Genomic DNA, 27,457 nt, shown 5'->3' with positions numbered 1-27,457 from the left:
CAAGTTCTTGAGGGTTTCTTCTTTCGGCAGCCCTCCACCATCAACTAGAATTCTTTAGATTTTAGATTGCTTTGAAATCTCTTCAAATGCTCGAGTGATTTGTTCAAAACGGTTTTTTGAAGTCAACTTTCTCCTTTTGTACTTGAATCTGTCAACCATTCATCCTTAATAGGCTGCCACAACAACCACTTAGTGGGTTGACTCCACTAAACTGATCCAGATGGCCATCCTAAATGGTGCTTAAGGCTGATCGCTCATGCAAACTAGATGCTCAATGGCATACTCGATGCTTGATGGCATACTCGATGCTCGAAGGCGTTTACTCGATGCAAACTTGATGCTCAATCCTTCCTCGCTCATGCATGACCTAAACTCGATGCTCGATCCCTTTCTCGCTCATGCATACTTGATGCAGGATCCTTTCTTCACTCATGCATGGTTTTTACTTGATGCTCGCCTAGTGTTTACTCGATGCTCGCCTAGTGTTTACTTGATGCTTGTCTAGTATTTACTCCATGCTTTCCTAGTATTTACTCGATGCTCGTCCACCATTTTTACGACCAACACTTAGCCATCTTGCTAGGCTAACTTAAAGACACTGGAGAGCCAAGTCTCCAATACTTAAGCATTTTCCTTCTTTATTTCCTTATCCTTTACCTATTTCCCTACAATTCCACATTAACTCAAATACTGAATCCCTCATTTTACTAATCTCAACAAATAACATATTTAAGTAGGGAAGGTAGGGTTCGGGTTTCACACAACAACAAAGAGAAGAACGAGCCTTACAAGAAGATGAGGGAGTGATTCATTTAGTTGAATAAGAACGAAAAGTTAGAGGAAGAGAAAACATGAGAGGAAGAAGAAGAGATATTTTATGCCACCTAAAAGAGAAGAAAAAGTTCAAGAAGATAAAGATGATGAAGTTAAGCTCAAAATTCCACCATTTAGTGAAATGGCGGACACGAAGGCATACTTGGAATAGGAAAGGAAGATAGAACATGTGTTTAATTGCAACATATATGGTGAAAATAAGAAGATGAGTCTTGCCATTACTGAATTCACCAACCATGCTGAAAATTAATATCAACATCCCAAATCTGAGAGAAGAAGGAAAGAAGATCCAATAGAAACTTGGGATGAACTTAAAGAAGCCATGAGAAAGAAGTATGTTCCAAAACATTATGAAAGATATTTGAAAACTAAATTGCAAGCTTTGAGGCAAGGAACATAAAGGGATGGAAAGATAAAAAAAAATATTATGCAATCAAGAGATATTATCAAGAGATGGAGAATTTGATGGAAAGATAAAAAAAATCGAGAAGATGCAGAAGACACCATGTCAGATTCCTTAGAGGTTTGAATCGAGAAATTTCTCATCCGGTTGATAGAAATCCACAACTTTACTTGGAAGATATATACTATTATGCAATCAAAATTGAAGATCAATTAAGAGAAGAAAATTAGCATTTCAGAGATATACTTCTAAAGCTAATACCTTTTTAAATTCTAATGCTTAGAACAAGATGTGGATAGGAGTGAAGCAAAAGGAAAGTGTGTGGCTGCTGAAAAAGTTGAGGCTGAGAACTCCAATGCTATAAAGAATGAAGCTTCAAAGGAGGGAACAAGTTTAGTTCTATTCAATGTTGGAAGTGTTAGGGGTTTGGACACATGAGAAAAGATTGTATCAATAAAAAAGTCATGATAATGAGAAATGGAATACTTGATTTAGAAGATCAATGCGATAAACAAGATGCCCAACATGAGGAAGAATCCAAAGCATATAATGATGAGTATATTGAAGAAGGTAACTCCATATTCTTAGTTGCAAGAAGAGTACTTAATGTGCAAATTAAAGAAGAGAAAGTTGAAGATCAAAGGGAGAACTTATTTCGCACACGATGCTTGATTGATGATAGTGGAAGTTTCATAAATATGGTAAGTAGTTTTCTTGTAAAAAGACTCCAACTCATGATTCTTCCACATCTAAAACCATATAAACTTCAATGATTGAAAAATAAAATAGAATTGAAGGAAACTCCCAAGCTCTTATTCCTTTTACTTCAGGAAGATATAAAGATGAAGTACTTTGTGATTATTACCTATGCATGTGGATGATATGTTGTCAGGTCGTCCTTTGCAATATGATAGAGATGTCATATATGATGAAATGTTGAAAAAGTACACATTTACTTTGAAAGGGATGAAATTTACTTTACTTCCATTTTCTCCATATGAAATACAATGTGATCAATTGAAATTAGATAAGAAAATAAAAAAATTGAAGATCAAGAGAGAAAAGTGAGGGGCAAAAGTACAATGTGAAAAATAATTTTGAGCCCAAATTTTTATATAATGTTAGTTCAATGAGTAACATGAAAATGACATGAAGATGACACGAAAAAAAGTCTTATAGTTTGGAAGATGGCATGGAGGTAAAAAGAAAGTGTACAGATTTTGTAAAGAAATTGTTGTCAAGTGTGCACTGCATGGGAGAACATGATGTCAAACATTACCAAACGTGAGAATTAAGCTTGCCGCCTTTTAGAGGAGATATTTAAGAAAATTTAGAGATTTTCTATGTTTTTAGTTTTACAATTTGACTTATTAGCTAGTATGCAATTAAGTTTTAAATTCCTAGGTCTTATTTTCTACAATTTGCAATTAATTGTATTTAAATACCTTTTCATTTCTTGGTCCATCCAGAACCTTTTGGCCTATAAAATGACTTGGTATTCTCTTCAAAATTCAGATTGCCAATATTAGAAAGCTAGTGCTTATTTAACCACTTTTGTATGTCTTTTCTTACAAATATTACTTTAGTTTTGATGTTTAAATCAATTCATTGAATTAGTATTGTTCAAGCTAATTCTAGAGTGAGTTGTCTTAGGATTTAAGAGTTATCATTATAGATTATAAGTTTGATCGAAGTTAGCTTTCTTTGTGAGTATTTGCAAAGATCCTAAAAAGGCCTCTAGCTTTGCATCCAACATAAAGGGATCGAATCTTGTGCAGAAGCGATTGATCGATTGTGCTTTTAATTTTTCTTTCAAATTTATAGAAAATACAAAGAAATTTAAACATAATTTGTTAAGCATGCTTTTACTTGGGAAAGAAATATTACCTTTGAAGATCGTCTTCAATGAAGATCCTTTATGTATAAACTTCCTACGAACTCTAAACTTCTCTCTCGAACAAGATCAATCGCTTGGAAATGATGTTTCAAAAAAATGTGACCTTGCGATTCTCTGACAAGAAACGAATGTTGGGATCCAACTTTTAGAGAAGGGAAGATAAATTTCACTGAAGAATTTTTCCGTAAAAAAATTTCTGAGAGAGAGAGCCTTTTATGAGAATGTTGAGATTCCTTGGAAATGATATTTCAAAAATATTTCTCTACACAATTCTCATTAAGTGAGAGAGGAAGTTAATTGGAGGAGGAGTTATAACTCCCCTCCACTAACTCTATTAGATAACTCCCCATGAGAGTTATCTTGTTTAACTTATTTATTTAATTTATATTAAATCCAATTTAATATATAACTAAATAATAGCAACAATAATTAATCATTAAATTAAATATTACATCTTTAATTAAAATTATATTTGAATCATATTCAAATATAATCTTCTCTCATAACCTATAGTTTTAATATGAATCTCATTCATATTAATTTTAACCTATAGTTTTATATATGAATCTCATTCATATAATTAATATTTGAATTTTATTCAAATATATATCTCTCTCATATTATAAAGTTTAATTTTGAATCTCAATTAAAATTAACTATATATACAATGTTTCCATATACATTATATTAATTGCATCTCATCTATTTAATTCATATTACCTTATTTAATTTGAACAATTCAAATTAATCCAAAAATTATTGTTTTATCCTTAGTGAGCTAACAAGAGGGACCTAATGGACCTACAGCTCCAATGATACGAGATTAATTAATTAAACTTTTAATTAAATTAATCAACATTTATTAACTTTGGTTCATTCCATTAAAGACTTATAGTTGCACTCTTCGCATTGTAGATATATTTCTATGTCTGTAGATATAACCAATCAACAGTAAGTCAACTCTTCACGAATTGACTATTATTACAATTGGGTCAAATTATTGTTTTACCCCTGTAATTACCTCTAACTACTTAAGTACCACTGATCCCTCTAATGAACAATTGGTTTATAGTCCAACTCTAAACTAAATCTTTCTCGACCTAGTGAGAGGGTGAGACCTTATTGTTCAAGACCCGAAATCAGCCCTTAAGGGAGCAATTTATCTACTTACCCTAAAGACGGGAATGAGTGAATTCCATCTTGGTAGTTCCCAGCTCTCTACTTGGACAAATCCCAAAATGGTAGGCATATTGAGTTGGCCAAACTGGCCATTCTCACCCATATAAATTAAAAGATTGCTCTTATAGACAGAAGTTCATAACTCATTCAAGATTGAGGTCGAATTACCTATGGTCATCCTATGAAATGTTAATTTCTTCAATCAATGGTCTTATAAAGAGAGATTAATCATTTTACGGTCCGATCTTATACAAACTATTTTTATAGGAAACTTCCACTTGCATATCTCTACATGAATGGTTTGGATCAACTCGTTTGTAATACTTACAACGCTCGTGACATTTACAGAGTTTTACTACCTAAAGCTTACCCAAAGGAGCTTGAGACTTTGCTGGAATGAGTTCGAATGAGTCTAAAACTGGTCCACACCTACAAACAACCAAAAGTTTCCAAATGTTTGGAACAATTTTAAAACACTTTAATCAAGTTTGAAAGGATTCCAAGTGTGCTGATACTTACTAAGCATAACCAAACAACCCGAGACCATGTTGGTAGTTGTGAGAATAAGCTTATTCCTATGAACTTAAAGGCATTAGATAGTCAATAATGTAAAATTAAAGTCGATTAGGAGTGGGTCTTTACCAAAGCTCGCCAAATCCTTCAAATATGTATGAAATCAACTCTAAGTCTAACTTCGTCGAAGGAGTTTCTGCAAACAATTTTAAAAACATATACTGAACATTCACGTTAACCATAACCTACCATGTGTTGTTTATCACAGAGAAGACGCTTAGGGTAAATTTGAATGGGGAAAATGATACCATAGTCCATCCCATATCTCCAGTTGGAGTGTAATAACACATAAAAGACATAAAAATTAGCTAGTATAAATATTTGATTGAAACTAAGAGAAAAAGACGTAAATTGCACCTTTTGTTCAAGCTTTCGGCCTCCAAGTCCATGACCTGACCTTGAAGGTGAATTTAGTGATCCCATAAGAGGGCCAGATAGACAGAAAAGAATGGAAGCAGGATAAAAAAGAAGACGAAGGAATAGAGATGTAGAAAGTACTTGATGAGACTTTGGCATTGAGCGAGAAGCGGAAGAGGAAAGGAAGTGGAATGGCGGGAAAAAGTCCAAACCATGTAAGGAAATTGGTAGTGGAGTTGTGAGAGACATTCAAAGATGGAGAAGAAAGAAATTCAACATTTTGTAGAAAGAGTAGGGATTTTAGGGTTTTAATTTAACATTGATAGAGGGAGGAAAATGCGAGGGGCGAGAAAGTGAAAAAAACAAAGGAAGGGTGGGGTGTTGGGAATTGTGCCCTAAATCTCATGGTTTGTATTGTATGAACAGAATTCATTTATTTAATAAAATAAGGTGTTATTTTATTTGACATTTAGAATTGTATAACTCAATCCAATAAATAAGATACTAGGTTATTTAATGTAACTTAAATATGTATGTGGTTGACATATAAGTAGATCATGTTTAAGTAATAACCTAAATGGCCTGTGACATATGGATAAGATGGGTGCCTTATCTTGGTGACACCATGGATGCAGCCCGCTTTGTAATTGTTATAATGATTGTAAAGTGTTACACGATTTGATCCTAATCGTTCATCATGAGACATGTGAGTGGGGTATCTATACAAAGAGTTTGTATAAGTCCAGATCACGAAATGATTAGTCTCTCTTTATATTACCATCACATGAAGAAACTTACACTTCACGAGAATGACCATAGGTAACTTAACCTTAATCCTAAGTGAGTTGTGAAGAGCCTATGAGAGCAGTCCTTTGATCTGTATGGGTAAGAGTGACAAGTTTTACCGACTCAATAAGCATAACCATTTTGGTTATTTTTCTGAATAGGGAGCTGGGAATGCAACTATACAAGATGGAATTCACTCATTCCCATCTCAAAGGAAAGTAGATGAATTTCTCCCTTAAGGGCTGATTACGAGTTTTGAACAACGAGGCGCTTCACTCTCTCACTGGCCATAGAGGGGTCTAGTTTATAGTTGGACTATAACTAATTGTTCATTAGAGGGATCTGTGGTACGTAAGGAGTTAGATGTAACTACAGAGGTAAAACGATAATTTGACCCAATTGTAGTTACAAATGATTCGTGAAGGGTTAACTCACTGTTATTTGGTTATATTCATGGACACAAAAATATATCTATAGTACAAATGGTGTAGCTATAGGCCTTTAGTGGAGTGACATGCAATTAATGAATGTTGTTTAATTAATTAATCTCGTATATTGAAGCTTCCAATCTGTAGGTCCCTTAGGTTTTCTTGCTAGCTCGCTAAGAATATAACAAGGAATAAATGGTTTGGGTATAATTTGAAATGTTCAAATTATTTAAGGGAAATTTTATATTCATATGATTAAGGTAAAGTATAATGCATATTGATACATTATAATAAATGGTTAATTATGAATGTGATTTATAATTAATACAATGTATAAGGGAATTAATATAATGTATGATGATACATTATTGTTAATTATAAATATGAATTGTAATTGATGAGAGAGAAATATTTGAATGAGATTAAAATCATTATAATGTATATTAATACATTATAATATATGGTTAGTTATAAATATGATTTATAAATAATACTTATAATATATGAGAGTAGATTCAAATACTATAGATTCAAATTAATATAAATGAGATTCAAATTAAATTATAGGTTATGTGAGATGATGTCATTTGAATATGATTCAAATGAAATTAAATATATGATATTTAATTATTGATTAATTAATTATTAATTTTATTATATATGTACTAAATGAGATTTAATATATGTAATACTAAATTAAAATAAATCCCCCTGGGAGTTATTAAACGTTAAAATGAGGGAGTTGATAATCTCTCCTCATTCTTCAATCTCACGTTGAATTCTCAAGGAGTGGTAGTTGAAAGATTGTTTTGTAAAAAGGTTACAAAGAAGAAACACAAAGAAGTCTCAACATCTCTCTAAATTCCTCTTTGCATTTTCTTCCTCTTCTAAAACTAAGACAAATCCCACAATTTGTATTCCTTGCCTAAAGCAAGGAAGCCTTTCTAACTATGACTCTAGTGAGAATCCTGTTTGTGGGAGCCTTCTTGAAAGAATTGAAGGAATCGGGAGATGAAGAAAAGAGAGAACCTTTCTCTGTGTTTTTTCTTCCTCTATAGGATCCTATTTATAAGACCTAATTAGGATAAAACCTAATTAATTATAATTATCCACATTAACATCTCATATTAAATTATTTAGATAATTAGGCTAACCATGATGATAATTATATTTGTCCATTTAAATATCTCATATTAAAATGATTTAGACAAGGAATACTTACATGAAGAATTCTCTTTAGACCATATATTTCATAAATATTCTTTCATTTGAATTATTTCATTAAAACTATTTAATATGGAAAAATTAATATATTTGAATATGATTCAAATGATTAATCATTATAACATGAGTTATCAAAATGGGTAATTATAATTATCATTAGGATTAAACTACAAATGTAGCAAAGTGATAAGACTGTGGTTGAATCCACAGGGAGACGATCGGATTAATTTAGATCGATTAATGAATTCCAAGTAAAAAGGGCGGTTTTGGTGATCCTTGATTTTATTTACAAAATAAATTAAAAACCAAACAAAGAAGAATAAATAGGAGATAGCGCAGAAAAAAGGATTGAATCAAATTAATTAAAAATCTTGGGATTAGTTTGCATGCTTTTTATTTTCTATCATTAGTTACTAGTTAATTCCTTCAATTATGTGATCAGTTTTAAACTTTTCCTTCTCAGTGACATACAAGTTAAAACTTAAAAGCATTAAGTAAAGGGTTCAATTGTCGAGACTCACTACAAGTCGAACAACCACATCTTATAGCGAGATTTATTTGGGAAGATTATACTAGGGCATACATAAATTTGGCTAGAAAAAGTCTAGTCCCTAAACATGTGATCCTAATACGTGCAACTTAATCACTCAATTATGCACAGGCTAGAATGATTTTGCAGGCAAGAAATTCAATAAATTAGTTTGTCAGAAAAATTCATCAAATTTCTATTATTAATAAATCAAATCCACCCAAAGATTTCACAAAAATTGAATAAATTAAATAGTAACTCAAGAATTAAGGCATACAAACTATCCCAAGAAAATTACCTAGCCTCTGAAAGGCATATTACAATGATCAAATGAATGAGTCGAGACTGACTTTGATGAAGATCGATTGGGGATTTGGCTTCAATGGCTCTTAAAACTGAAATAAACTCTAAAAATTCGCTCCATTTGGAACACGAAAATGTTTGGCGGCTGTAACTTTCTTATTCTTTACGTGTCCTCAATTGCTGAACATCAACACTTTATTTATAGGTTGCTCGCGGTGTCGCAATGCTGCAAAATAACATTGCAATGCTTGCTTGCGCCGCGCAGTCATCAATTTTCCATCAACTATCGTACTGTTGATTGCTTGAAGGGGGCGTTGCAACGTTGAGCGCACTGCCTTACAACGTTGAGGATCAAGCGTCGAGGTGCGTTGCAATGCTAGCGATGATTTAACTCCGGAGCACACAACGCTTGGGGGAGCGTTGCAACGCTGTCCTGCATTTAATGCTATTGCCTTCCAGTGTCGAGTGAGCATTGGACCAAGGCTTGATAAGAGCGTTGTGAAACTGAGTGTTCTGCCAGATACTCGATACTCGCTGCTCGCTTCCTCGGTGCTCAATACTTGTTTTCCTGATGGAATTTGACTCGATAGAACTCGATAGTTGTCTGTACTCAATGGTAATTTGGTTGTTTCAATACCTTTGAAGCCTGGATGGTTAAATCATCTCTTAATTGCTTCAAATTAACCTTTTTGGCTCCAAATCACCAATTCCACCTCATGATTGCTCAATACCTACAAAATAAGAAAATAAATATGTAAAATTCGATAACGAGCCAGAATTAAGCTAGGAATAATAGCTCTTTTTTAGAGCTAACAATTAACTTGTAGTCGTTGACATTAGCTATGAGTTTAATCTATAAGTAGTAATAAATAGTGTCTTGAGTGTGGTTTTGTGAGCTTTACCGGAATGTCACAGTTTTCTTGGTAGGTTTAGGATTAAGAACGAAATAGGTTAGTTAGGCATTTCCTAGTGGCTAATCGTTGTTGTGAACCCCTTAATCATAATACGGGTGTTAGATGTTTATGGAGCAGGTTCATATCCAATCCATCGAGTGGCCGGTCGGCGGATTCACCGTCGTTAATAAACCCATGTTGAACGTAAATAAAAATTTGTATGCTCTGAACTAACGCCTTATACTAATTAGTAGCATAAGTAGTAAGTCCGAGGTCGAACCACAAAGAGCCGAATATGGAATCCTCGAGATTAGAACTTATAGGAAGCAACCAAAAAAAGGGGGGGGTTATTGTGAGAAATTTTGAAATAAAAATTGCTAAAGAACAAAAGTGCACAAGTAAACGAATGTGATATTTTATCAAACGAATAAATACTTAGCTTGGGTCATTATAGTTTAGTTCATTCCTCATAAATTCTATCACAGACTACTCTAAAGATGCATGAGAATATTTGAATTAAAATTTAGCCTACTCAATTAGAATCCTAACCAGTATTCCATAAAATCAAGTTAATTAACAAGAAAGTGAGGATCCTCAACCAACCAATCAATCAACAAGCATTAAGATTAAGGGCAAAGCTAAACCAATTAATTGATTTCCATCGTCTAACCAATTAATTGAGCGGTATTTATCTAAGTTAGAAAGTAAATGCTTGCTAATTGGAATCCCAAATTAACACAACACACCAACTTAACTCTTGATTCTAGGTGACGACTACCTAACGATTAAAAATTAGGGTCAATCAAAACAATCAATTAAACATGTACAGCTAATTTGTCAGATTATCCTATACACGAAAATTGAAGAATAAACTCAAGATAAATACTCATATATTCATAATAAAAACTCACAGAATTACAATATGAGTCTCAAGAATTGAATTGGAACCTAATTAATAAAGAAGCTAAAGCTATGCTAGACAGAGTGGCAGCGTTCAAGAATTGGTGTACTTGGGATGATGTTGATGATAATTTCGGCTGACCCAAAATTACTCTTTTATAAAATTGCCGCAGCATTGCAACGCTAGGAAGAGCGTTACAACGTCATGGCGCATAATGGCCGAGCATCAGGCATCCGTTGCAGTGGTAGCCTGACACTGCGTTGCACACGCGCTGGGGCTATGCGTCCGTCAAACAACGTAGCATTGCAACGCTCACCAGGGGCATTGCATTGCCTATTCTGTCTTAGAGCGTTGGAGAGAAGTTTTGGGGAGTGGTGTGACTGTGGCATTGGGGCATCTCCAAAGTATTGCAACGCTTGGGGCAGCATTGTAACGCTGCCCCGCACTCGAGCATTCTACCTTCTAGTGTTGAGCTAGCATCGAACTTAAGCTTATTGGGAGCGTTGCAACGCTTGGCAGGGCAGCAGTTTTCACTTCCTCGTCATGTGATCAATTTAGCTCGTAACTTAGTCATTTTAGCGCCATTTTAGCGCCCTTTTGTCCCGAACAGTTGATCCGATTACTGTACACTCGAATCCTACAAAATGACCAATTTAATCAAATTAAGTAGCTAAACAACCCAGAGTTAAGAGGAAGAAGATAGCACATTTCCAGTGCTATAAATCACCCTCAACTTAATTATTGATCGTCCTCGAGCAAATTAATACAAGGAATCATGCAAAAATAACTAGTTTGTCAAACTAAAATGTTCCTTATTCAAGCCTCAACAGTCAATCTAGAATTAATTTCACAATCGATTAGGTAATCAAAAAGCATTTCAACTTTCATGAACGGTTTGAAAATTTGTTTTAATTTTTTTTAATGCATATTCAACTCAAAGTTATTTATTTTGAATAAGAGCAAGCCCGAAATGGCCTTATGAATATTCTATTTGTTTCCCCCCTACACTGGCTCGAAGGGTCCCAAATTAGCTTTCCTACATTCAACGTGGTAATGACATAAAGTGGGATTGGTCAAAATCTAGTCATCCATCGCCTTACTGCATGTTTTTCTTTCTCGTATATGTTATTATCTCTCCTTTTCAAAGCTTAAAGGGAAACATAATCAAGGAAACCAACCTTGATTTTGGCTTGCCCACACGAGTGTCATGCGAGTCATCCAACTACGGGCCAATTTTTCTTCAAAAGTGCCTAAGCTTACTCATTCCTCAAGGATACTTTAGCTTAGAAGGAAACCACGGGTGTCATGGCCACCCCAGGTTAATCATACCCTTGAAGAATAGAAGTAGACCCCTAAACATACATAAAATAAAATTCTTTCTTCTCTTATCTTCTCTCTCTCTCTTTTAACTAGGCGATAGTGATATCAATTGACTAGATCTCAAACATGCATTACTAAATTGAACTGTGAAAATACTAATATCTCTCACCAAGGCCTATTAAAGTGACAACAAACTTATGGTCCCATAATTCAATTCTAAGCAAGCAAACATATCAAGATAGATATGCAAAGGGCTTAGAGATGTAAAAAAAAGAAAAAATTAAGCAGAATTTTTCAAAAACATCATGAAAATTATTAATCTTTTCATCTAACCTATTCTAATGCAAAAACAATTCATACGAGTGTGTCATAGGCTAGTCATCGTAAGGAATAAAATGGCAAGACAAACTCAATCAAACAAGCATTGTCCGAGCACAACGCTCTAGGACCCCAAATAATATCATCAAAATAAAAAAAAATCAACCCAAAAACAACTCAAAAGTCCAAACATCCCACCCCCGACTTTTAAAACACACATTGTCCCCAATGTGATTAAAATGAAGTATGAGAGATCAGGATACTTCCTTGAACAATGGAATGAAGGGAGGATGCAGAACACTCAACTCATTTTCTCCAAAAATCCTAGTAAACAAGAATAATGGAAAGAATTAGGCTCAATAACATAAATGAAAAAGAATAAATAAAAGAAAGAAAATACTAAATTGAAATCTAATCCTAGAAAGTACGTAAATTTGAATCTTGGCTGCCTCTAGGTAGCACAAATATTTATGGTCGGTTGCTCGACCGTGATGGCTCAATCTTAGATGTAGACCTACGAGTCCAACCGATAGTCGATGTCAAAGCAGTCCAATGACTCGCCATCATGGAAAACCTTCAACCTGTGCCCATTGACCTTAATAACCTTCCCTTTCTCAAGATTAATAGTTTCTACTGTAGCATAAGGATAAACATAAGAAACATCAAATGATCCAATCCACTTGAACTGGAGTTTACCAGGCATAAATTTCAATCGAGGGTTATAAAGAAGTACCTTTTGTCCTACTTGAAACTCCTTGGGTGCAAACATTTTTTCATGAAAGTCCTTCGCTCTTTTCTTATAAATCAAAGAATTATCAAAACATTCTAATTCAGCTCTTCTAGCTCCTGAAGCTATAGAAGTCTGGCCTCCCCAACTGCCTCTAAGTCCCAATTGCACTTCTTAATTTCCCAATAAGTCTTGTGCTGGATTTCAATTGGAAGATGGCAAGTTTTACCATAAACCATCCGATAGGGGGACATCCCGATAGGAGTTTTGAAAGCTATACTGTAAACCCATAGAGCGTCATCTAGTCGGAGGCTCCAATCCTTTCTTCCTAGGTTGACCACCTTTTCCAAAATGGTCTTTACTTCCGTGTTGGACACCTCCATCTGCCCATTGGTTTGAGGGTGGTACGGGGTGGCAATACGATGTTGAACCTACATAGGATGTTAGTCTTCAAGAAACCTGTAACCACTTTAGCATCATCAGTAACTGTGGCCTTTGCTTCCACCCATTTGGAAACATAGTCCACTGCCAGCAAAATGTACTTATACTCACAAGAAGAAGGAAAAGGTTCCATAAAGTCAATCCCCAAAACATCAAATACCTCACAAAATAAGATAGGGAATTGTGGCATCTCATTCCTATGGGATAGTCTACCTGATTTCTGACATCGCTCACTGATGGAACACGAGACATACGCAGCGGAATTAGGACCTAATTACACTCTAATTTCTTCTAAACAAAAGAAAATAAGCATGCAAATTGAAGTGGAAAAACAGTAAATTAATAGGATAGGATACAACTTTTGTAGCTCCCGAAAACCGCTTTTTCTCACTGAATCTCGACCCGAACTCTTCTGGACCACCACTAGAGTTGACCTACTATCCTCTGGACTCATAGCTAGATTGTGGGACCCAGTGGATGAAGAAACGAGAGAGAGAAAAGAGATGGAAAATAAGATGGATCTTTGGGTTGGGTTATGAATTTTCCTCAAAGAAAATAGTTTTTTTCAACCCAAATTTGAAAAACAATTTTGGCAAAAATGGGCAAAAGTCTTTAAACTAAATTGAAAAGCCCATTTTATAAAAAAACCATGCAACGATTGCCTGAACCAAATCCATAAAAACCCAACACCTATAATCCACTATCTTAGTGGGCTTAATGTCTCCACTATAAGCCAACACCTAGCCCACTATTTTGTTAGTGGAATTATCCAACAAAAGTTTGGATTTTCCCACTAACTTTAGTCAAAGGGCAAAATAGTCATTTGGTCAAAGTCAAATTTTGACAAAAAAGTCAACATTTTGACTTTTTATGATTTTTTCCGTGTTGACTAATTTTGACCTCCCGAGCATGAATCCGCATTCATTTTCTCGAAATTCAAATCACATTTGAATATAAGATCGGTCAAAGTTTGACTTTTCAAAGTAAAAAAGTCAACTCATTGATTTTTTTACATCTTTGACCATTTCCATTATTTCCGAGCTTCTGAATATGAACGTATACATATTATTGATATTTAAATCAAATTTAAATATTAAAGTTGTATCTCTAAACTGAAAATCCAACCATTAAATCATATATATTTGTCAGTTTCTCTCTCCTCACCTAATTTGAACAATTCGAATCATTCTATTATACTGTTCTAAGTTTATTCCATATGAGCTAGTAGGGGAACCTAATGAACCTATAGATCATGGGCTCCAACGATCCGAGATTAGCTAGCTAAACTCTTTAGATGAAATTAATCAACATTCGTTAACTAATGAGTCATTCCACTATAGTCCCGTAGTTGCACTCCTCTCACTATAGATATATTTGTGTCCATTTGATATAACCATGATTAGTAAGCTAATCCTTCACAGGTTTTCGTAATCTCGGCTGGGTCATAAAAACCGTTTTACCCCCGAGACTACATCTTGTTTCTTAAGTTCCATTGATCCTCTAATGAATAATTGGTTTAAGGTCTAACCTATAAACCGAATCCCTTTCGGGCCAAGGAGAGGGTGGGGCCCCTTGTTCAAGACCTGAATTCAATACTAAAGGGAATCACCTATCTACTATTCTTATAACGGGTAGGAGTGAATTCCGTCTTGCACCCTATGTTCCCAGCTATCCACCCGATCTTACCCCTGAAATGGGAGGCTTATTGGGTCAGCGATGATGAGCTGCTCTCACCTATGTAGATCTAAGGATAATTCCGAGTCAACAGGAGTTCATAGTTAGCTCAGTATTAAGATTAAGTTACCTAGGTCATCAATTAATGAAATAGTCAGTTTTATACATAAAACGGCATTTAGAACGTAAAAAGTGACTATTTCATGGTTCAGTCTTATGCAAACTCATTGCATAGGATGCCCCCACTCACATATCTCTATATGAACGATTCAAGATCACATCGTTTGTACTAACTACAAAGTGGGCCGCATCCATAATATCCCCAGAACAAGGCGCCCAACCTCATTCATATATTATAGACCATTTTGGCTATATATTTGAACTTGATCCACATTTATGTCACCACATAAAGTTCAAAATACATTAAATAGCCTCAGGACCTTAGTTAAACTCGTAGTTTGTAAATTAATAAACATATTCTGTTTTGTTTTTCGATAAAGTTGTTATTAAAATAGTAATCTTGAATCCAATACTCTCAGACAAAATATGCATCCCTAAACAATGTGTCCCAATATATAAACCAGAATCTAAGACTTTCTTGGCGGTTCTTTTGGGATTGAAGTGTCCTCCACATGCATGCTCATGACAAAATTCAAGGACAGAAAAAAAAACTCATCATTAGGGACACACCTTCTAACTACCTGATCTGAACAGAATCTCTACAGAATAGGGTCCTCCCAAACATAATACTTTGACTCACTCTTGATTTTATCCTGCCTATGCTTATTCATACCATGAGGGAACTCACTTGTGGTCAAGTAGTTTACAATATCAGCATACCAGAGAGTCATAGAAATACCATATGCCTACGTCAAAGTGTGGTTAGGGAAGTCTCCATCAGAATTGAGGCAACCTCCATCAGCTGTTATCCTACTCAGGTGATCGACAATGACATTCTCACATCCTTTCCTGTCCTGAGGTCTTAGGTTAAACTCTTGGAGAAGAAGAACCCACCTCAGCAATCTAGGCTTGGACTCTTTCTTTGATATCAGGTAGCGCAGAGCTGCATGGTTAACAATAACTTCAGATTCTATAATGTAAGAGCGAAATTTTTCTAAAGCAAAAATAACAGCTAAAAACTCCTTCTCCGTCGTGGTGTAGCTACATTGAGCCAGGTTGAGGGTCTTTGAAGCATAATATATCACGTGATGTCTCTTATCCACCTTCTGCCCCAATAGTGCTCCCACAACATGGTCACTCGCATTGCACATGATCTCGAAGGGAAAATCCCAACGAGAAGCCTGAATAACTGGAGTGTATGACAAGGCATTCTTTAGCACATCAAAACTTCTCCTATAATCATCATTGAAATCAAAAGCCACATCCTTTTGGAGGAGAGAGGTCATCGGTTGAGCAATCTTACTAAAATCTTTAATGATCCTACGATAGAAACCTGCATGACCAAGAAACAAACGAACCTCTGTAACGCGTTTGGATGGATGATATGAATTGCTCACAATGATGCGATACTACGTCTAATTATGCGTTAATTATGGATGTTCTTGTAGTATGCCATGCGTTGTCACAAGTGTAATTCCACAGCAAGTTTCTCAGTGTGATCCGAGGTCGAACACGGGGACTGGTTCAGGCTATTGCGGTACGTTCATGATATATGCGACCAGATTTTCAATCGTTAAAAGTGTGTTTGTACAAGTATATAAATTGCAATAAAATAAAGGAAAACAGTAAAGATGCGATAAAAACATAAAAAGATAGTAAACCTAAACTAGATGATACAAGATACAGACTACATGTACAAGATGCTGGGAGTAAGGTTGGCTGTGTAAGTTATGCAAAGACATGGGATGCGGTGACAAGTCTTATGAACAGAATAGAAAGAGAAAGACAAATAATATAAACATCGCAAGTTCTTAATTGGATTGAAGGTACAAATACTGTTCTGCTCTTCTCTTGGCGTACACTTCTCAGTGATCGGCCGCGCTCCCACATGTCTGTGGTGAAACAGAGACTAACGTAATGAACGCAAGGTTGCTTCCATGTCTAGAAGTACTACTCACTTTAGTTAACGCATTCTCCTGACCTTCTCTCGATAGATCAGAATGACACCTTCACTTCTGCTCTCACAAGCGAAGATGCCGTCTAGCATGCTTTAGGTAAACGTATTTTATATCTTTAATACAGATTAAGTTCTTAGTGATTCATATTGCTCATCAGAGAATTACGAAGATATCATGGAGAAAGTGATTGGTGGGTGAACGGAAATAGACAGAAAATGGTAAATGGAATTTATCGAAACATTTAAATATTTCTACTAAGCGTTTGATACATGGTATGTGAATGAAGAGATAAAGAAAACATGGATTACACAATGAAGAAGAGAGATAGAACAGATACAAATAGTGCCAATGTCTTGACACAGATTCGATAGAGATCTACTTGCCGGATGGGATGGATTTGATGGTAGGAAGAGCTTCCCTCTCAAGCTTGCTCTACCGGTAGCAGGAATCTTTGCACAGAGCTTCCGTTTGGGTGTTTGGTAGGTTGGACCTGAGATTCACCTCTCGACCTTATCTCGTCTTCTTCTCGGATTTCTTCTCTTAAGCACTCAGCTCAACCTTCTCTCTATAATCTAGCAGCACTTAGCCCCATATCAAGTAGCATATTTTTCTCTGAAATCAATGGGGTATTTATAGGTGAAGATATTTGACTCCGGCCTTGTGGTCCCCACTTGTGGTTATGGTAATTCCGAAGATGGAGGGATATTATTCCTTCTGTTATGCAATCAGACTGTCAATTCTGCACAACCGTTAGTTGTACACGTGTCTCAATCCTCCGCTCTTGTGTTGCTCAGCTGCATCTTTTGATCATAGGTTTGCATGCGGTGTTTGTTTTTATTACCGCATACGGTTGAAACACAGCTCTCGGATTGACTGACGCATTGCGCCGCCATTGTGGTATTCGTCTCTTTATTGTTGATTGACGGGTGCAATGTGACAGAGATGCGTTGATTAGTCTCTCGTGAGTCTTGAGCGCAAGCGGTGACTTGGTCTCCTGCAAAACAGAGTAAAGTTCAGCTTGTCTTCCATCTTTTTGGTGTTAGTGGGTGCAATCGCAAATATTTATAATTATTGCAATACTAGGCTAATTTTCATACAATTGGCGCATAATTACTAACTTTTGGCCGCAATATCTAGATAAGGTGGCATAAATAACTTGTATTTTTACAAGTTATCAACCTCCCTCACATTTGTGGGGTAAGGGAGCTTAGCAATAACATCAATCTTAGCAGGGTCTACCTCTAAGCCATGCTCAGATACTATGTGTCCTAATACAATGCCACACGAGGCCATGATATAACATTTTTCAAAGTTAAGAACCAGGTTAGACTCAATGCATCTTGTTAGCACCCTAGACAAATTAGACAGATAATCAGCAAATGAGTCTCCATAGACAGTAAAGTCATCCATAAAAACCTCAATGCATTTTTCAATAAACTTAGAAAATATGGACATCATACAACCTTGAAAGGTGCCAGAAGCATTACACAGTCCAGATGGCATTTTTCTGAAGGCGAAGGTGCCACAAGGACATGTAAATGTCGTCTTTTGTTGGTCCTCCTAGTTAATTGGGATCTGATAGAAACCCGAAAAACTATCAAGGAAACAGAAGAAGGGCCTTCCAGCTAGCCTTTCAAGCATCTAATCAATAAAGGGGATGAGGAAGTGGTCTTTTCTAGTTATAACATTCAATTTCCTGAAATCTATTCACATCCTCCACCCATTCTGAACCTTAATAAGAATTAAGCTACCCTCATCATTTTTTACCACAGTAATACCCATTTTTTTAGGCACGACATGAATAGGGCTAACCCACTCGCTATCAGGAATAGGATGATAATACCTGCATCCAAGAGTTTGAAGACCTCTTTCATAACTACCTCCTTCAATATAGGATTCAGACGTTGTTAGGGCTGTCAACAAGGTTTAGCTCCATCCTCCAAGGTAATTTTATGCATACACACAGTAGGGCTAATACCTTTTATGTCAGCCAACGTCCGTCCCATGGCCAGCTTGTGCTTCTGCAATACCTCCACCAACTGCTTCTCTTGTTCCTCAATTAGGTCCTTTGAAATTATGATAGGTAAGGTCTCAGCTTCCCTCAGATAGGCATACTTTAGGTGGTCTGGAAGCTCCATCAGCTCCAATTTAAGTGCCTACAAAAAGATGGAAGCACCTTGTCAAAATATTCAAGTGGCATACTTGCAAAAAGATGGCATACCTATCGGCTCTGTCATAGACAAGGTGGCAAGCTTTCCAAGTGGGATCAACTCCCCTGAGTCATCCTCATCGTCGTCATAGACATCCCATATAACCTCCTGCTCAAGAGAGTCAAAATAATCAATCTGGAAGAATGTACTTGCCCTATGGTGGAAGTTTTCATGGCATCGAAAATATTAAATTTAACAAACTCACCATCGAACTCCACAGACAAAGTGCCCTCATCCACATCTATCTTAGTCTTGGCTTTCTTCATAAAAGATCGGCGAAGTAAGATGGATGTAGCTGAGATAGATGTGGGCTCCTCCATTTTAAGAACATAGATATCAATAGGAAAAATTAATTCATTAACCTGAACTAGGACATCCTCTGTGACTCTTAATGGGTGTATAAAAGACCTATCAGCTAATTGAAAGACAACTCCAGTTTCAGTTAGGTCCTTTAATTTTAATTCTTGATAAATTGAATAAGGCATGACATTTATTGATGCACCAAGATCTAACATGGCCCTATCAATTTTCTTAGTGCTATAATGCAAGGGAGAGAAAACATACCTGGATCCTTTTGTTTTTCTGGCAAGTTTTTCTGAAGGATCGCAGACAGATGGACTTACCACCATCATCTCCTTTTCTTTAGCCTGCCTCTTCCTCGTGCAAAGCTTCCTCAGGAATTTGGCATATTTTGGAATTTGCTTGAATATATCGAGAAGAGGAATGTTTATCTCAACCCTTCTAAACATCTCAAAAAGCTCCTTGTATCTACAGCTGATTCCATTGGCCTTGCAAGCCTGGACGGAAAAGGTGCTTTAGGCAAAATGCATCTAAAGGAGGATAAGGGTGAGAAGATACTTCCTGTTTGTTTTGTGGTGGCAAAACGGTTTGATCTGAAGAAGAAATCCCTGGATTCTCCAATTTTGGCTCTTTCACTAACTTAACAGGTGGCTCCAACTCCTTGCTCCTCCTCAATGTGATTGAACTAACATTTTCTCTAAGAATTGACTCAAGCTGGGACAAGAGTTTGCCAGACTTTCTTTCCAATCTGCTCATAGAGGTGGCTAGCTGTGAGACTTGGGTCCTCAAAGCTTCAATGACTTTCTTTGTTTCCTGCTAAAAATTTTGTGTATCCTGTTGAAATTTAAAAGAGTTGAATATTTGCAAATGGCTTTTAACAGTTTGATTCTTAACAGGAGTTGCTATGAGATAGAACAAACATAATTTCTGAAAATGAACATTTCATTTACAACAAAAATATATACATTTTGTTCTTTACAAGATCATAAAAGCAAGTAAGATCAAGCAGTAACACCTCCCGCTGGTCAAGCTGAGCAAGCGGTCCTCAGGAACTAGTTTTCCAGTTTAGCTTTCTTTGCTATTTTCTCGGCAAGGTACTGAGGGCAATTTCTCTTCCAGTGCCCTTCTTCGTTGCAGTGGAAACACTTCCCTTTATCTGCAGCGTTTTTCTTGCCTTTCTTTCCAGCAGGTTTCTTCTTCCCTTTCCCTTTGCCCTTCTTGACAGGAGTACTCTTACTGTATGAAGAGGAAGCAACATCAGGCTTGGAGGACGTTCCTCTCTTTTCAACAATAGTAACGTTTACTTCTGATTCCAGACCTTTAATTCTCAATATAGTCTGGTGAGCCTGTAGCTCATTTAGCAAAGTAGTCAAATTGTATTCAATTTTATTCATCAATGCATTCGTACAAAATTATAGAAAACTCTTCAGAAGAGATTATAGAATAAAACCAAATTGACTTCTCTTGTCAACAACAACGTTGTTTACTTTTGCCATATTAAAGTGGACCATCATGTTCATGAACAGAGGCCCCCTCTTTCATGCCTCAAGGTGAAGGATGATTGTCCAAACATCCCTCGTAGAGATTCCATAATCTCTTTGGTAGTACCTAAATCCTCATGTTTCTTTGCCAAAACATCATATATGCTGGTGAGGATATAAGCACGGGCTTTATCATTTTCCTTGATACATCTATCATAAGCATCTCAAACAGTTCAGTTTGTATTAGAGCTCGGAACGGGAGGATAATCCTCTGTTAAGACAAACCGCAAATCGTCTATCACAAGTATAGTGTTCAAATTTTATTTCCAGGTTACATAATTATCCCCAATCAGTTTATCAGATGCCAACAATTGTATTATTGAAATCGTCATTTTGAAATTATAAACAAATTCTATAAGTGTATTGCTTTTAAATCTAATCAAGTTTTAGCAAATCAATAATAACGTACTTATAACCATTATTTATTTGCAACGATACTACAGCAAGACATTCTTGACTAAATACTATCTTCAGAATAACTCATATTTCAATAGTTATGTAGGTACCGCTTTTGGTTAGAAATTATTAACACTTAATAATTCTGTAAGTGTAACCCTCCGTTTTCAGACGTCAGAGGCCCAACTATGCTACCGAAGTGGAGAGTTAAGGTTGGGAATAGACGTAAGAAATCTTATCCATCTCTAGAGCTTGAGTTGTTTTGAATCCTATGTTATAACACTCTGAGGGTATAGCCGTCGTTAAACGACTAGCAAAGGGCCGCTTAAAGCTAACCAGCAAGCGTAACATAGGAATCTCACGGTCCAAACTAACGAAAGAGACTGCAGGATATGTTGACATATTTCCTTCACCCACGTACTATGAACTACTTCTCTCGTTTACTTTGTTGTTAACTCATACATCAACTTTCCATATGGAGGTCACTCCCAGGGTGACACAAACCATCATATGAATCTCACGGTGTAAACTATGTGGAGACATGGCAGTTGAAATCGTATACTTGATTTCTGTTCGAACAACTTCCTCTTATTCACCAAAATCTAGGTTTAAGCTAAAAAATACATTCGGTATGGAGGTCACTCCCAGGGTGACACGAAGTACCGCTTAAATCTAGACTAGGGACATGAGAGCTAAAATAACGTATCGTATATGTTATTAATCTCCCACTGAAGTTTTTAAATAACTTTATCATATAGAAGTTATTGGACTACCACTAAAGTGTTCTATTAAAAGGGTATATTTATACTTAGGTTCTTTTCTGGCTAATAAAAACAACCCTAAGTCTGAGTGGTTTATCCAAGTATAACACTTATAAATGGATTTAAACCTACGATGTCTAGGTGATAAACCGTATTATTATCTCACACCGCTCACGTATGCTCATAAAACTAGTTACCAACGCTTAATAATTTGGCCATAATCCCTAGGTAGGAGGTGTTTCGTAGACCATCAACTTAAATACCCCCAGCCTTCGACATGATTATATACCGGTTGAGTTTGTAACCCTAGTTTTACAAGTTCTATTTTAACTATTAAAACGAATGGTTAACCTACGTGAACATGCAATTGTTCTTTGTTATGGATTTTAAATGTCTAACCCAATTTTATAACAACTTACAAAAATTTAAACATACTAAACGTCCACAACATATATAAATGCATTCAATATTTAATATAACAATTATATTAAATACAAGAAACCCTAACATGCATACTATATACTATAACATATTATAACATACTTTCAATGCATGTAACATGCTTCCTACGGTGAGATTTTAAATCTACATGGCATACTGTATGCACATACATGAATTATTTAATTATTACATACATCACATGCATAAACAATTAAACACTAATTGATATGGTTTTAGTTTTGGCATAAAAAAGCAAACAAAAGCCTAATTATTACAAAACAACTTCTGAACCGCTTCTGAACCGCCCGAACCTCTCCAAACCGAACCCAATTGCTTGAACCAGACCCAAACCGTCTAAACTAGACCAGAAAAGTCTGAACAGGACAAGCCAAAAACCATTAGGCTGAACCGGACTAGACCTCAAGAGAGTCAGTCGAATCGGCTACTCTCGCTCTATGCTCAAAATCTTGCTAAGGCTCATCATTTAGCATTGACGACGATCGTCTTGCATTTGCCTGATCATGTAGTGCCATCATATAGCGCCTAACCAGCCACACGATCATGTAGTGTTTTCCTTCTATCGCATAGTGCCATCGTCTAGTGTTGAATAATGCTACACGATTGCTTAGTGTCTAACACTATCGTGCAACGCCATCGTCTAGCACGGACAAATACTACAAGATCACTTAGCGTTGCGCCTCTTGTTGATCGTTTAGCACACACACAAAGGTAAACGATCGTGTAGTGCTATCACATAGCATTTCAACGCATCGTTTAGCTTCCCTCAAAAGCTAAACGATTGTGTAGTGCCATCGCATAGAACTTCAACGCTTCATTTAGCTCCCACGCAAAAGTACACGATCGTGTAATCTCATCGCAAAGCACTTCAACGCATCGTTTAGCTCCCGCGGGTACATGATCATCTAGTGCACAACACTTCAACTCCCAGTGCCCATAGCTACACGATCGCCTAGCTTTTCTTCACATCATTTAGTGCCCGAAGCTAAACGATTGTCTAGCACTGAACCTCAACAACGATATGAACAGAGGCTGAAAAACTAGAATCTGCAACACGACCTTCTTCGCTTGTTTCTTCAATTACAACTTAATTTCAACTCTAATGACTCCAAATAAATTATAGACTCTTGAGAACACATATAAACTCATCAAACAAGACCAATTACAAATATAATTGAGAAATCAAAGAGAAATTAAAAGCCAAAACTCAGAAAGCCATATCAGTGCAGCAGTTTCATATAACTCATGAAAAACACCCACCACACCAAAAACAAACCGAATTGAATGCTTATATGATACTCTAATACCAATTGTTGGATTGTATCAGCAAGCAGCGGAAGTTACAAGGATCATTAAGCACTCTAATTCATTAATTTTGGCAGAAACTAAAGCATGCTATTGTAGAAATAAATGGTTTCAAGCCATAGCTTTGTAGAACTCTTGAAATCTCGATTTCCAGCTAAAATCTCTCCAAATCTCATTGTAGACCACCACAAGATCTTTCCCACTATTCTCTTGGTGCTCTAGATTGAGTTGTGGGACTCAAAATTAGCTTAAATTGAGGGAACTTGGAGAAGTACTCATAGCAGCAACCCACTTGAAGAACACCTTCTTCACACGAATTTTTCAACAAAAATTCAACCGATTGCATGCCTTAAATTCACTCCAATCTTCATTGCAAACTATCATGCAATGAAGATACCTGCATGAGATGCAGCTCATGCTTAGAGTAATTGAAGCCTTAAGATGGTGGGTTTAGTGTGAGCAACTTGTAGGTGTAATGTAAATCCAACTTTCCATTTTGTGTATTTTTAAATTTTCAAATTCCAAATTTGATTTTAGAAAAAAAATTTGATTTCAAAAAATAAAAAAATATTAATTTTACAAATTAATTTTTCTAATAAAATTAATAAATAATTATTTAAACAATTTAAATAATTATAATTAATTTAATATCAAATATTAAATTAATTTTACACAAATCCCCTTCATATATTTAAATCATATTTAAATATTAATTCTCCAGTTCCATTTAATTCTTAAAATTAAACGTGTAATTATATCTCATATAATCACTAATTTTTTTAATTCTAATTTGAACGTTTCAAATGAACTTACCACACTACTCTAAAGCTAATCCATTTACGAGCTAGTAGGGAGACCTCGCTGACCTACAGATCATGGGCTCCAATGATCCGAGATTAATTAGATAAACTCATTAGACCGAATTAACCCCCATTCGTTAACTAATGGGTCACTCCACTAAAGCCCATAGTTGAACTCCCCTCGCTGTAGATATATTATGTCCACTCAATATAACCATGATTAGTAAGTTAACCCTTCACAGGTTGTTCGTAATAACGACTGGGTCAAATCTCTATTTTACTCCCGAAATTACCTCTTGTTCCTTAAGTCCCACTGATCCTCTAATGAACGATTGATTTGTGATCCAATCAATAAACTGAGTCCCTCTCAGGCCAATGAGAGGGTGGGGTCACTTGTTCAAGACACAAAATCAGTACTTAAGGGAACAACCTCTCTACTATCCCTAACAGCGGGTAGGAGTGAATTCCGTCTTGCACCCTATGTCCCCGACTATTTATCCAATCTTACCCCTAAAATGAGAGGTTATTGAGCTGGCATTGTTGAGCAAACCCTCACCTATGCAAATCTAAGAATAATCTCGAATAAATAGGAGTTCATAGTTAGCTCAGGATTAATGTCAAGTTACCTAGGTTATCGCTTTGAAATAGTCAGTCTTAAACAGTAAACAACGTTATAAAGTAAGAGTGGTTGATTTCGTGGTCCAATCTTGTACAAACCTTTTGCACATGGACAACCCCTCTCCTTATGTCATAACATGTACGAATTAGGATCACTTCGTTTGTAGCACTTTACAACTCTTTGTAACAACTACAAAGCAGGCCACATCCAATAGTGTTACCAGAATAAGGCACCCAACCTTATTCATATACTATAGATCATTTTGACTGTTTACTCGAACCTGATCCACTTTTATGTCTCCACATAAAGTTCAAGTACTCATATAATAGTCAAGGGACTTTTAGGTTTATTGGATTTCTAATAAGCAAAACATCTATTCAATAACAACTTATTGAATTTTCAGAATTAGTTATATTGTTTACAAACCACGAGTTTTAGGACATAGAACCCAACCGAATTTTCTTGGGAGACATTTAAAGTATGATTTTTGGTCATTCCTTAATTATTTTGGCCTATATAAAGGAGTGGAAGCCTCATTCAATCAACCACCTCCTTTGAAGAAAACTCATGAAATCATTCCTTAATCTCTTCAAGACTAAAAGTTCCTCTGAAGAGATGACTTCTTTAGGTCAACCTACCTTTGAGAACGTGTTGTAGAGTATGATTCACCTTGATTAGTTTGTCAGACATGTGGATATCTTTAGACCTTATGGCTTGACCATATGCTAATTCATCATGTTGCCTTGACCTTTACATTTTCTTTATTGATTTTATTGTTATATTTTTAAGTTGAACAGATTATTTAATTTCACATGCTAGTGGAGTCTTAATGTTGAAGTTGTTTATAAACGGATATAACAAAGAAATATGGGACTAAGAGCCTAGAGATAAGGCTGTCATGTATGCTTAGAGATAAGGTACACCATGAGATATAGAAATTGCATGAAAATGATCTAAGATTTGGCTACCTATAGAGATATATGTGTGGCTACTTAGGCTCTTAAAGAACATGAGAACAAGACCAAATAAGAGAAAATTTCTTTCCATGTTGGGTCTGTTGGGATTATTGCCCTAATTCTCGTGGGTCTCATAGTTTGTAATTTGTAAACACGAATTATTTATTTAATAAAATAAGAAGTATTTTATTTGACATTAAGAACGCATTAACTCAATCCAATAAACTAAGATCCAAGATTACCTTATATAGCTTGAACTATATGTGGGAGACAAACAAGTGGATCATATTTAAATAATAACCTAAAAGGTCTGCAGTATATGGATAAGGTTGGGTGCCTTATCCTGATGAGACTACGAATATGACCCAGTTTGTAAGTGTTACAAGAAATCTAAATATTATAAACACTTTGATCCAAATCGTTCATGTGGAGAAATGTGAGTGAGGGTATCCCGTACAAAAAGTTTGTATAAGACCAAACCACAAAATTTTTTCTCTCTTTATAACACTGTTAATTGAAGAGACTAATATTTCATAGGATGGCTATAGGTAACTCGATCTCAATCCTGAGTAGGAATGGACTCCTATCTATGGAGGAAACCCTTTATTATATGGGTGAGAGTGGTATGTGTCACCGACTCAATAAGCCTACCATTTTGGGAATTTGTCCAAGTAGGGAGCTGGGAACTTCTCCATAAGATGGAATTCACTTCTTCTTGCTTTCAGGTAAAGTAGATTGATTACTCTTCTTACTTTGGGTCTTGAACAAGGGTCTCTCCCTCTCATTGGCACGAGAGGAATTTATTTACGGTAGGACCATAAACAGGTTGTTCATTAGAGGATTAGTGGGACTTAAGGAGAAAGATGTGATTATAGGGTGTTAATTTTGACCTATCTATAATTACAAGCAATTCGTAAAGGATAAACTTATTGATGGTTAGTTATATCCATGGACACATAAGTATATCTATAGTGCCAAGAGTGCAGCTGTGAGTCTTTAGTGGAGTGACCCACAGTTAATTAATGTTAATTAAATTAATTAAGAGTTTAATTAATTTTGATTTGGAATCATTGGAGTTATTAGTCTCTAGGTCCATTAGGTTCCCTTGCTAGCTAGGGGTAAAACAAGGATCAGTTAATTTTGGAATAATTTGAATTGTTTAAATTATTTAAGGGAATTTTATATTAATATAGATTAGTATAAAGTACAATGTATTATGATACATTTTAGTACATAGTTAATTAT

The 27,457-nt window shown here is 35.8% G+C and overlaps 1 protein-coding gene across 1 annotated transcript; it reads right to left on the bottom strand.

Annotated features, from left to right (window-relative positions):
• Positions 1-15,653: 15,653 nt before the first annotated feature.
• On the bottom strand, positions 15,654-20,769 carry LOC150033245 (uncharacterized). Its single transcript, XM_090306337.1, has 7 exons — positions 20,522-20,769; positions 19,934-20,072; positions 19,225-19,872; positions 19,087-19,183; positions 18,844-18,990; positions 18,617-18,748; positions 15,654-16,240 (listed from the first exon to the last, which is right to left on the bottom strand). The coding sequence occupies exons 1-7, from the start codon at positions 20,767-20,769 to the stop codon at positions 15,654-15,656; spliced, it is 1,998 nt and encodes a 665-aa protein (XP_090162463.1).
• Positions 20,770-27,457: the final 6,688 nt, after the last annotated feature.

The sequence above is a fragment of the Benincasa hispida genome, chromosome 10, assembly GCF_027475165.1.
Source record: "Benincasa hispida cultivar pf3 chromosome 10, pf3_genome.v1.1, whole genome shotgun sequence".
Taxonomy (NCBI): Eukaryota; Viridiplantae; Streptophyta; class Magnoliopsida; order Cucurbitales; family Cucurbitaceae; genus Benincasa; species Benincasa hispida.
This window is presented reverse-complemented; position numbering and strand designations above follow the sequence as displayed.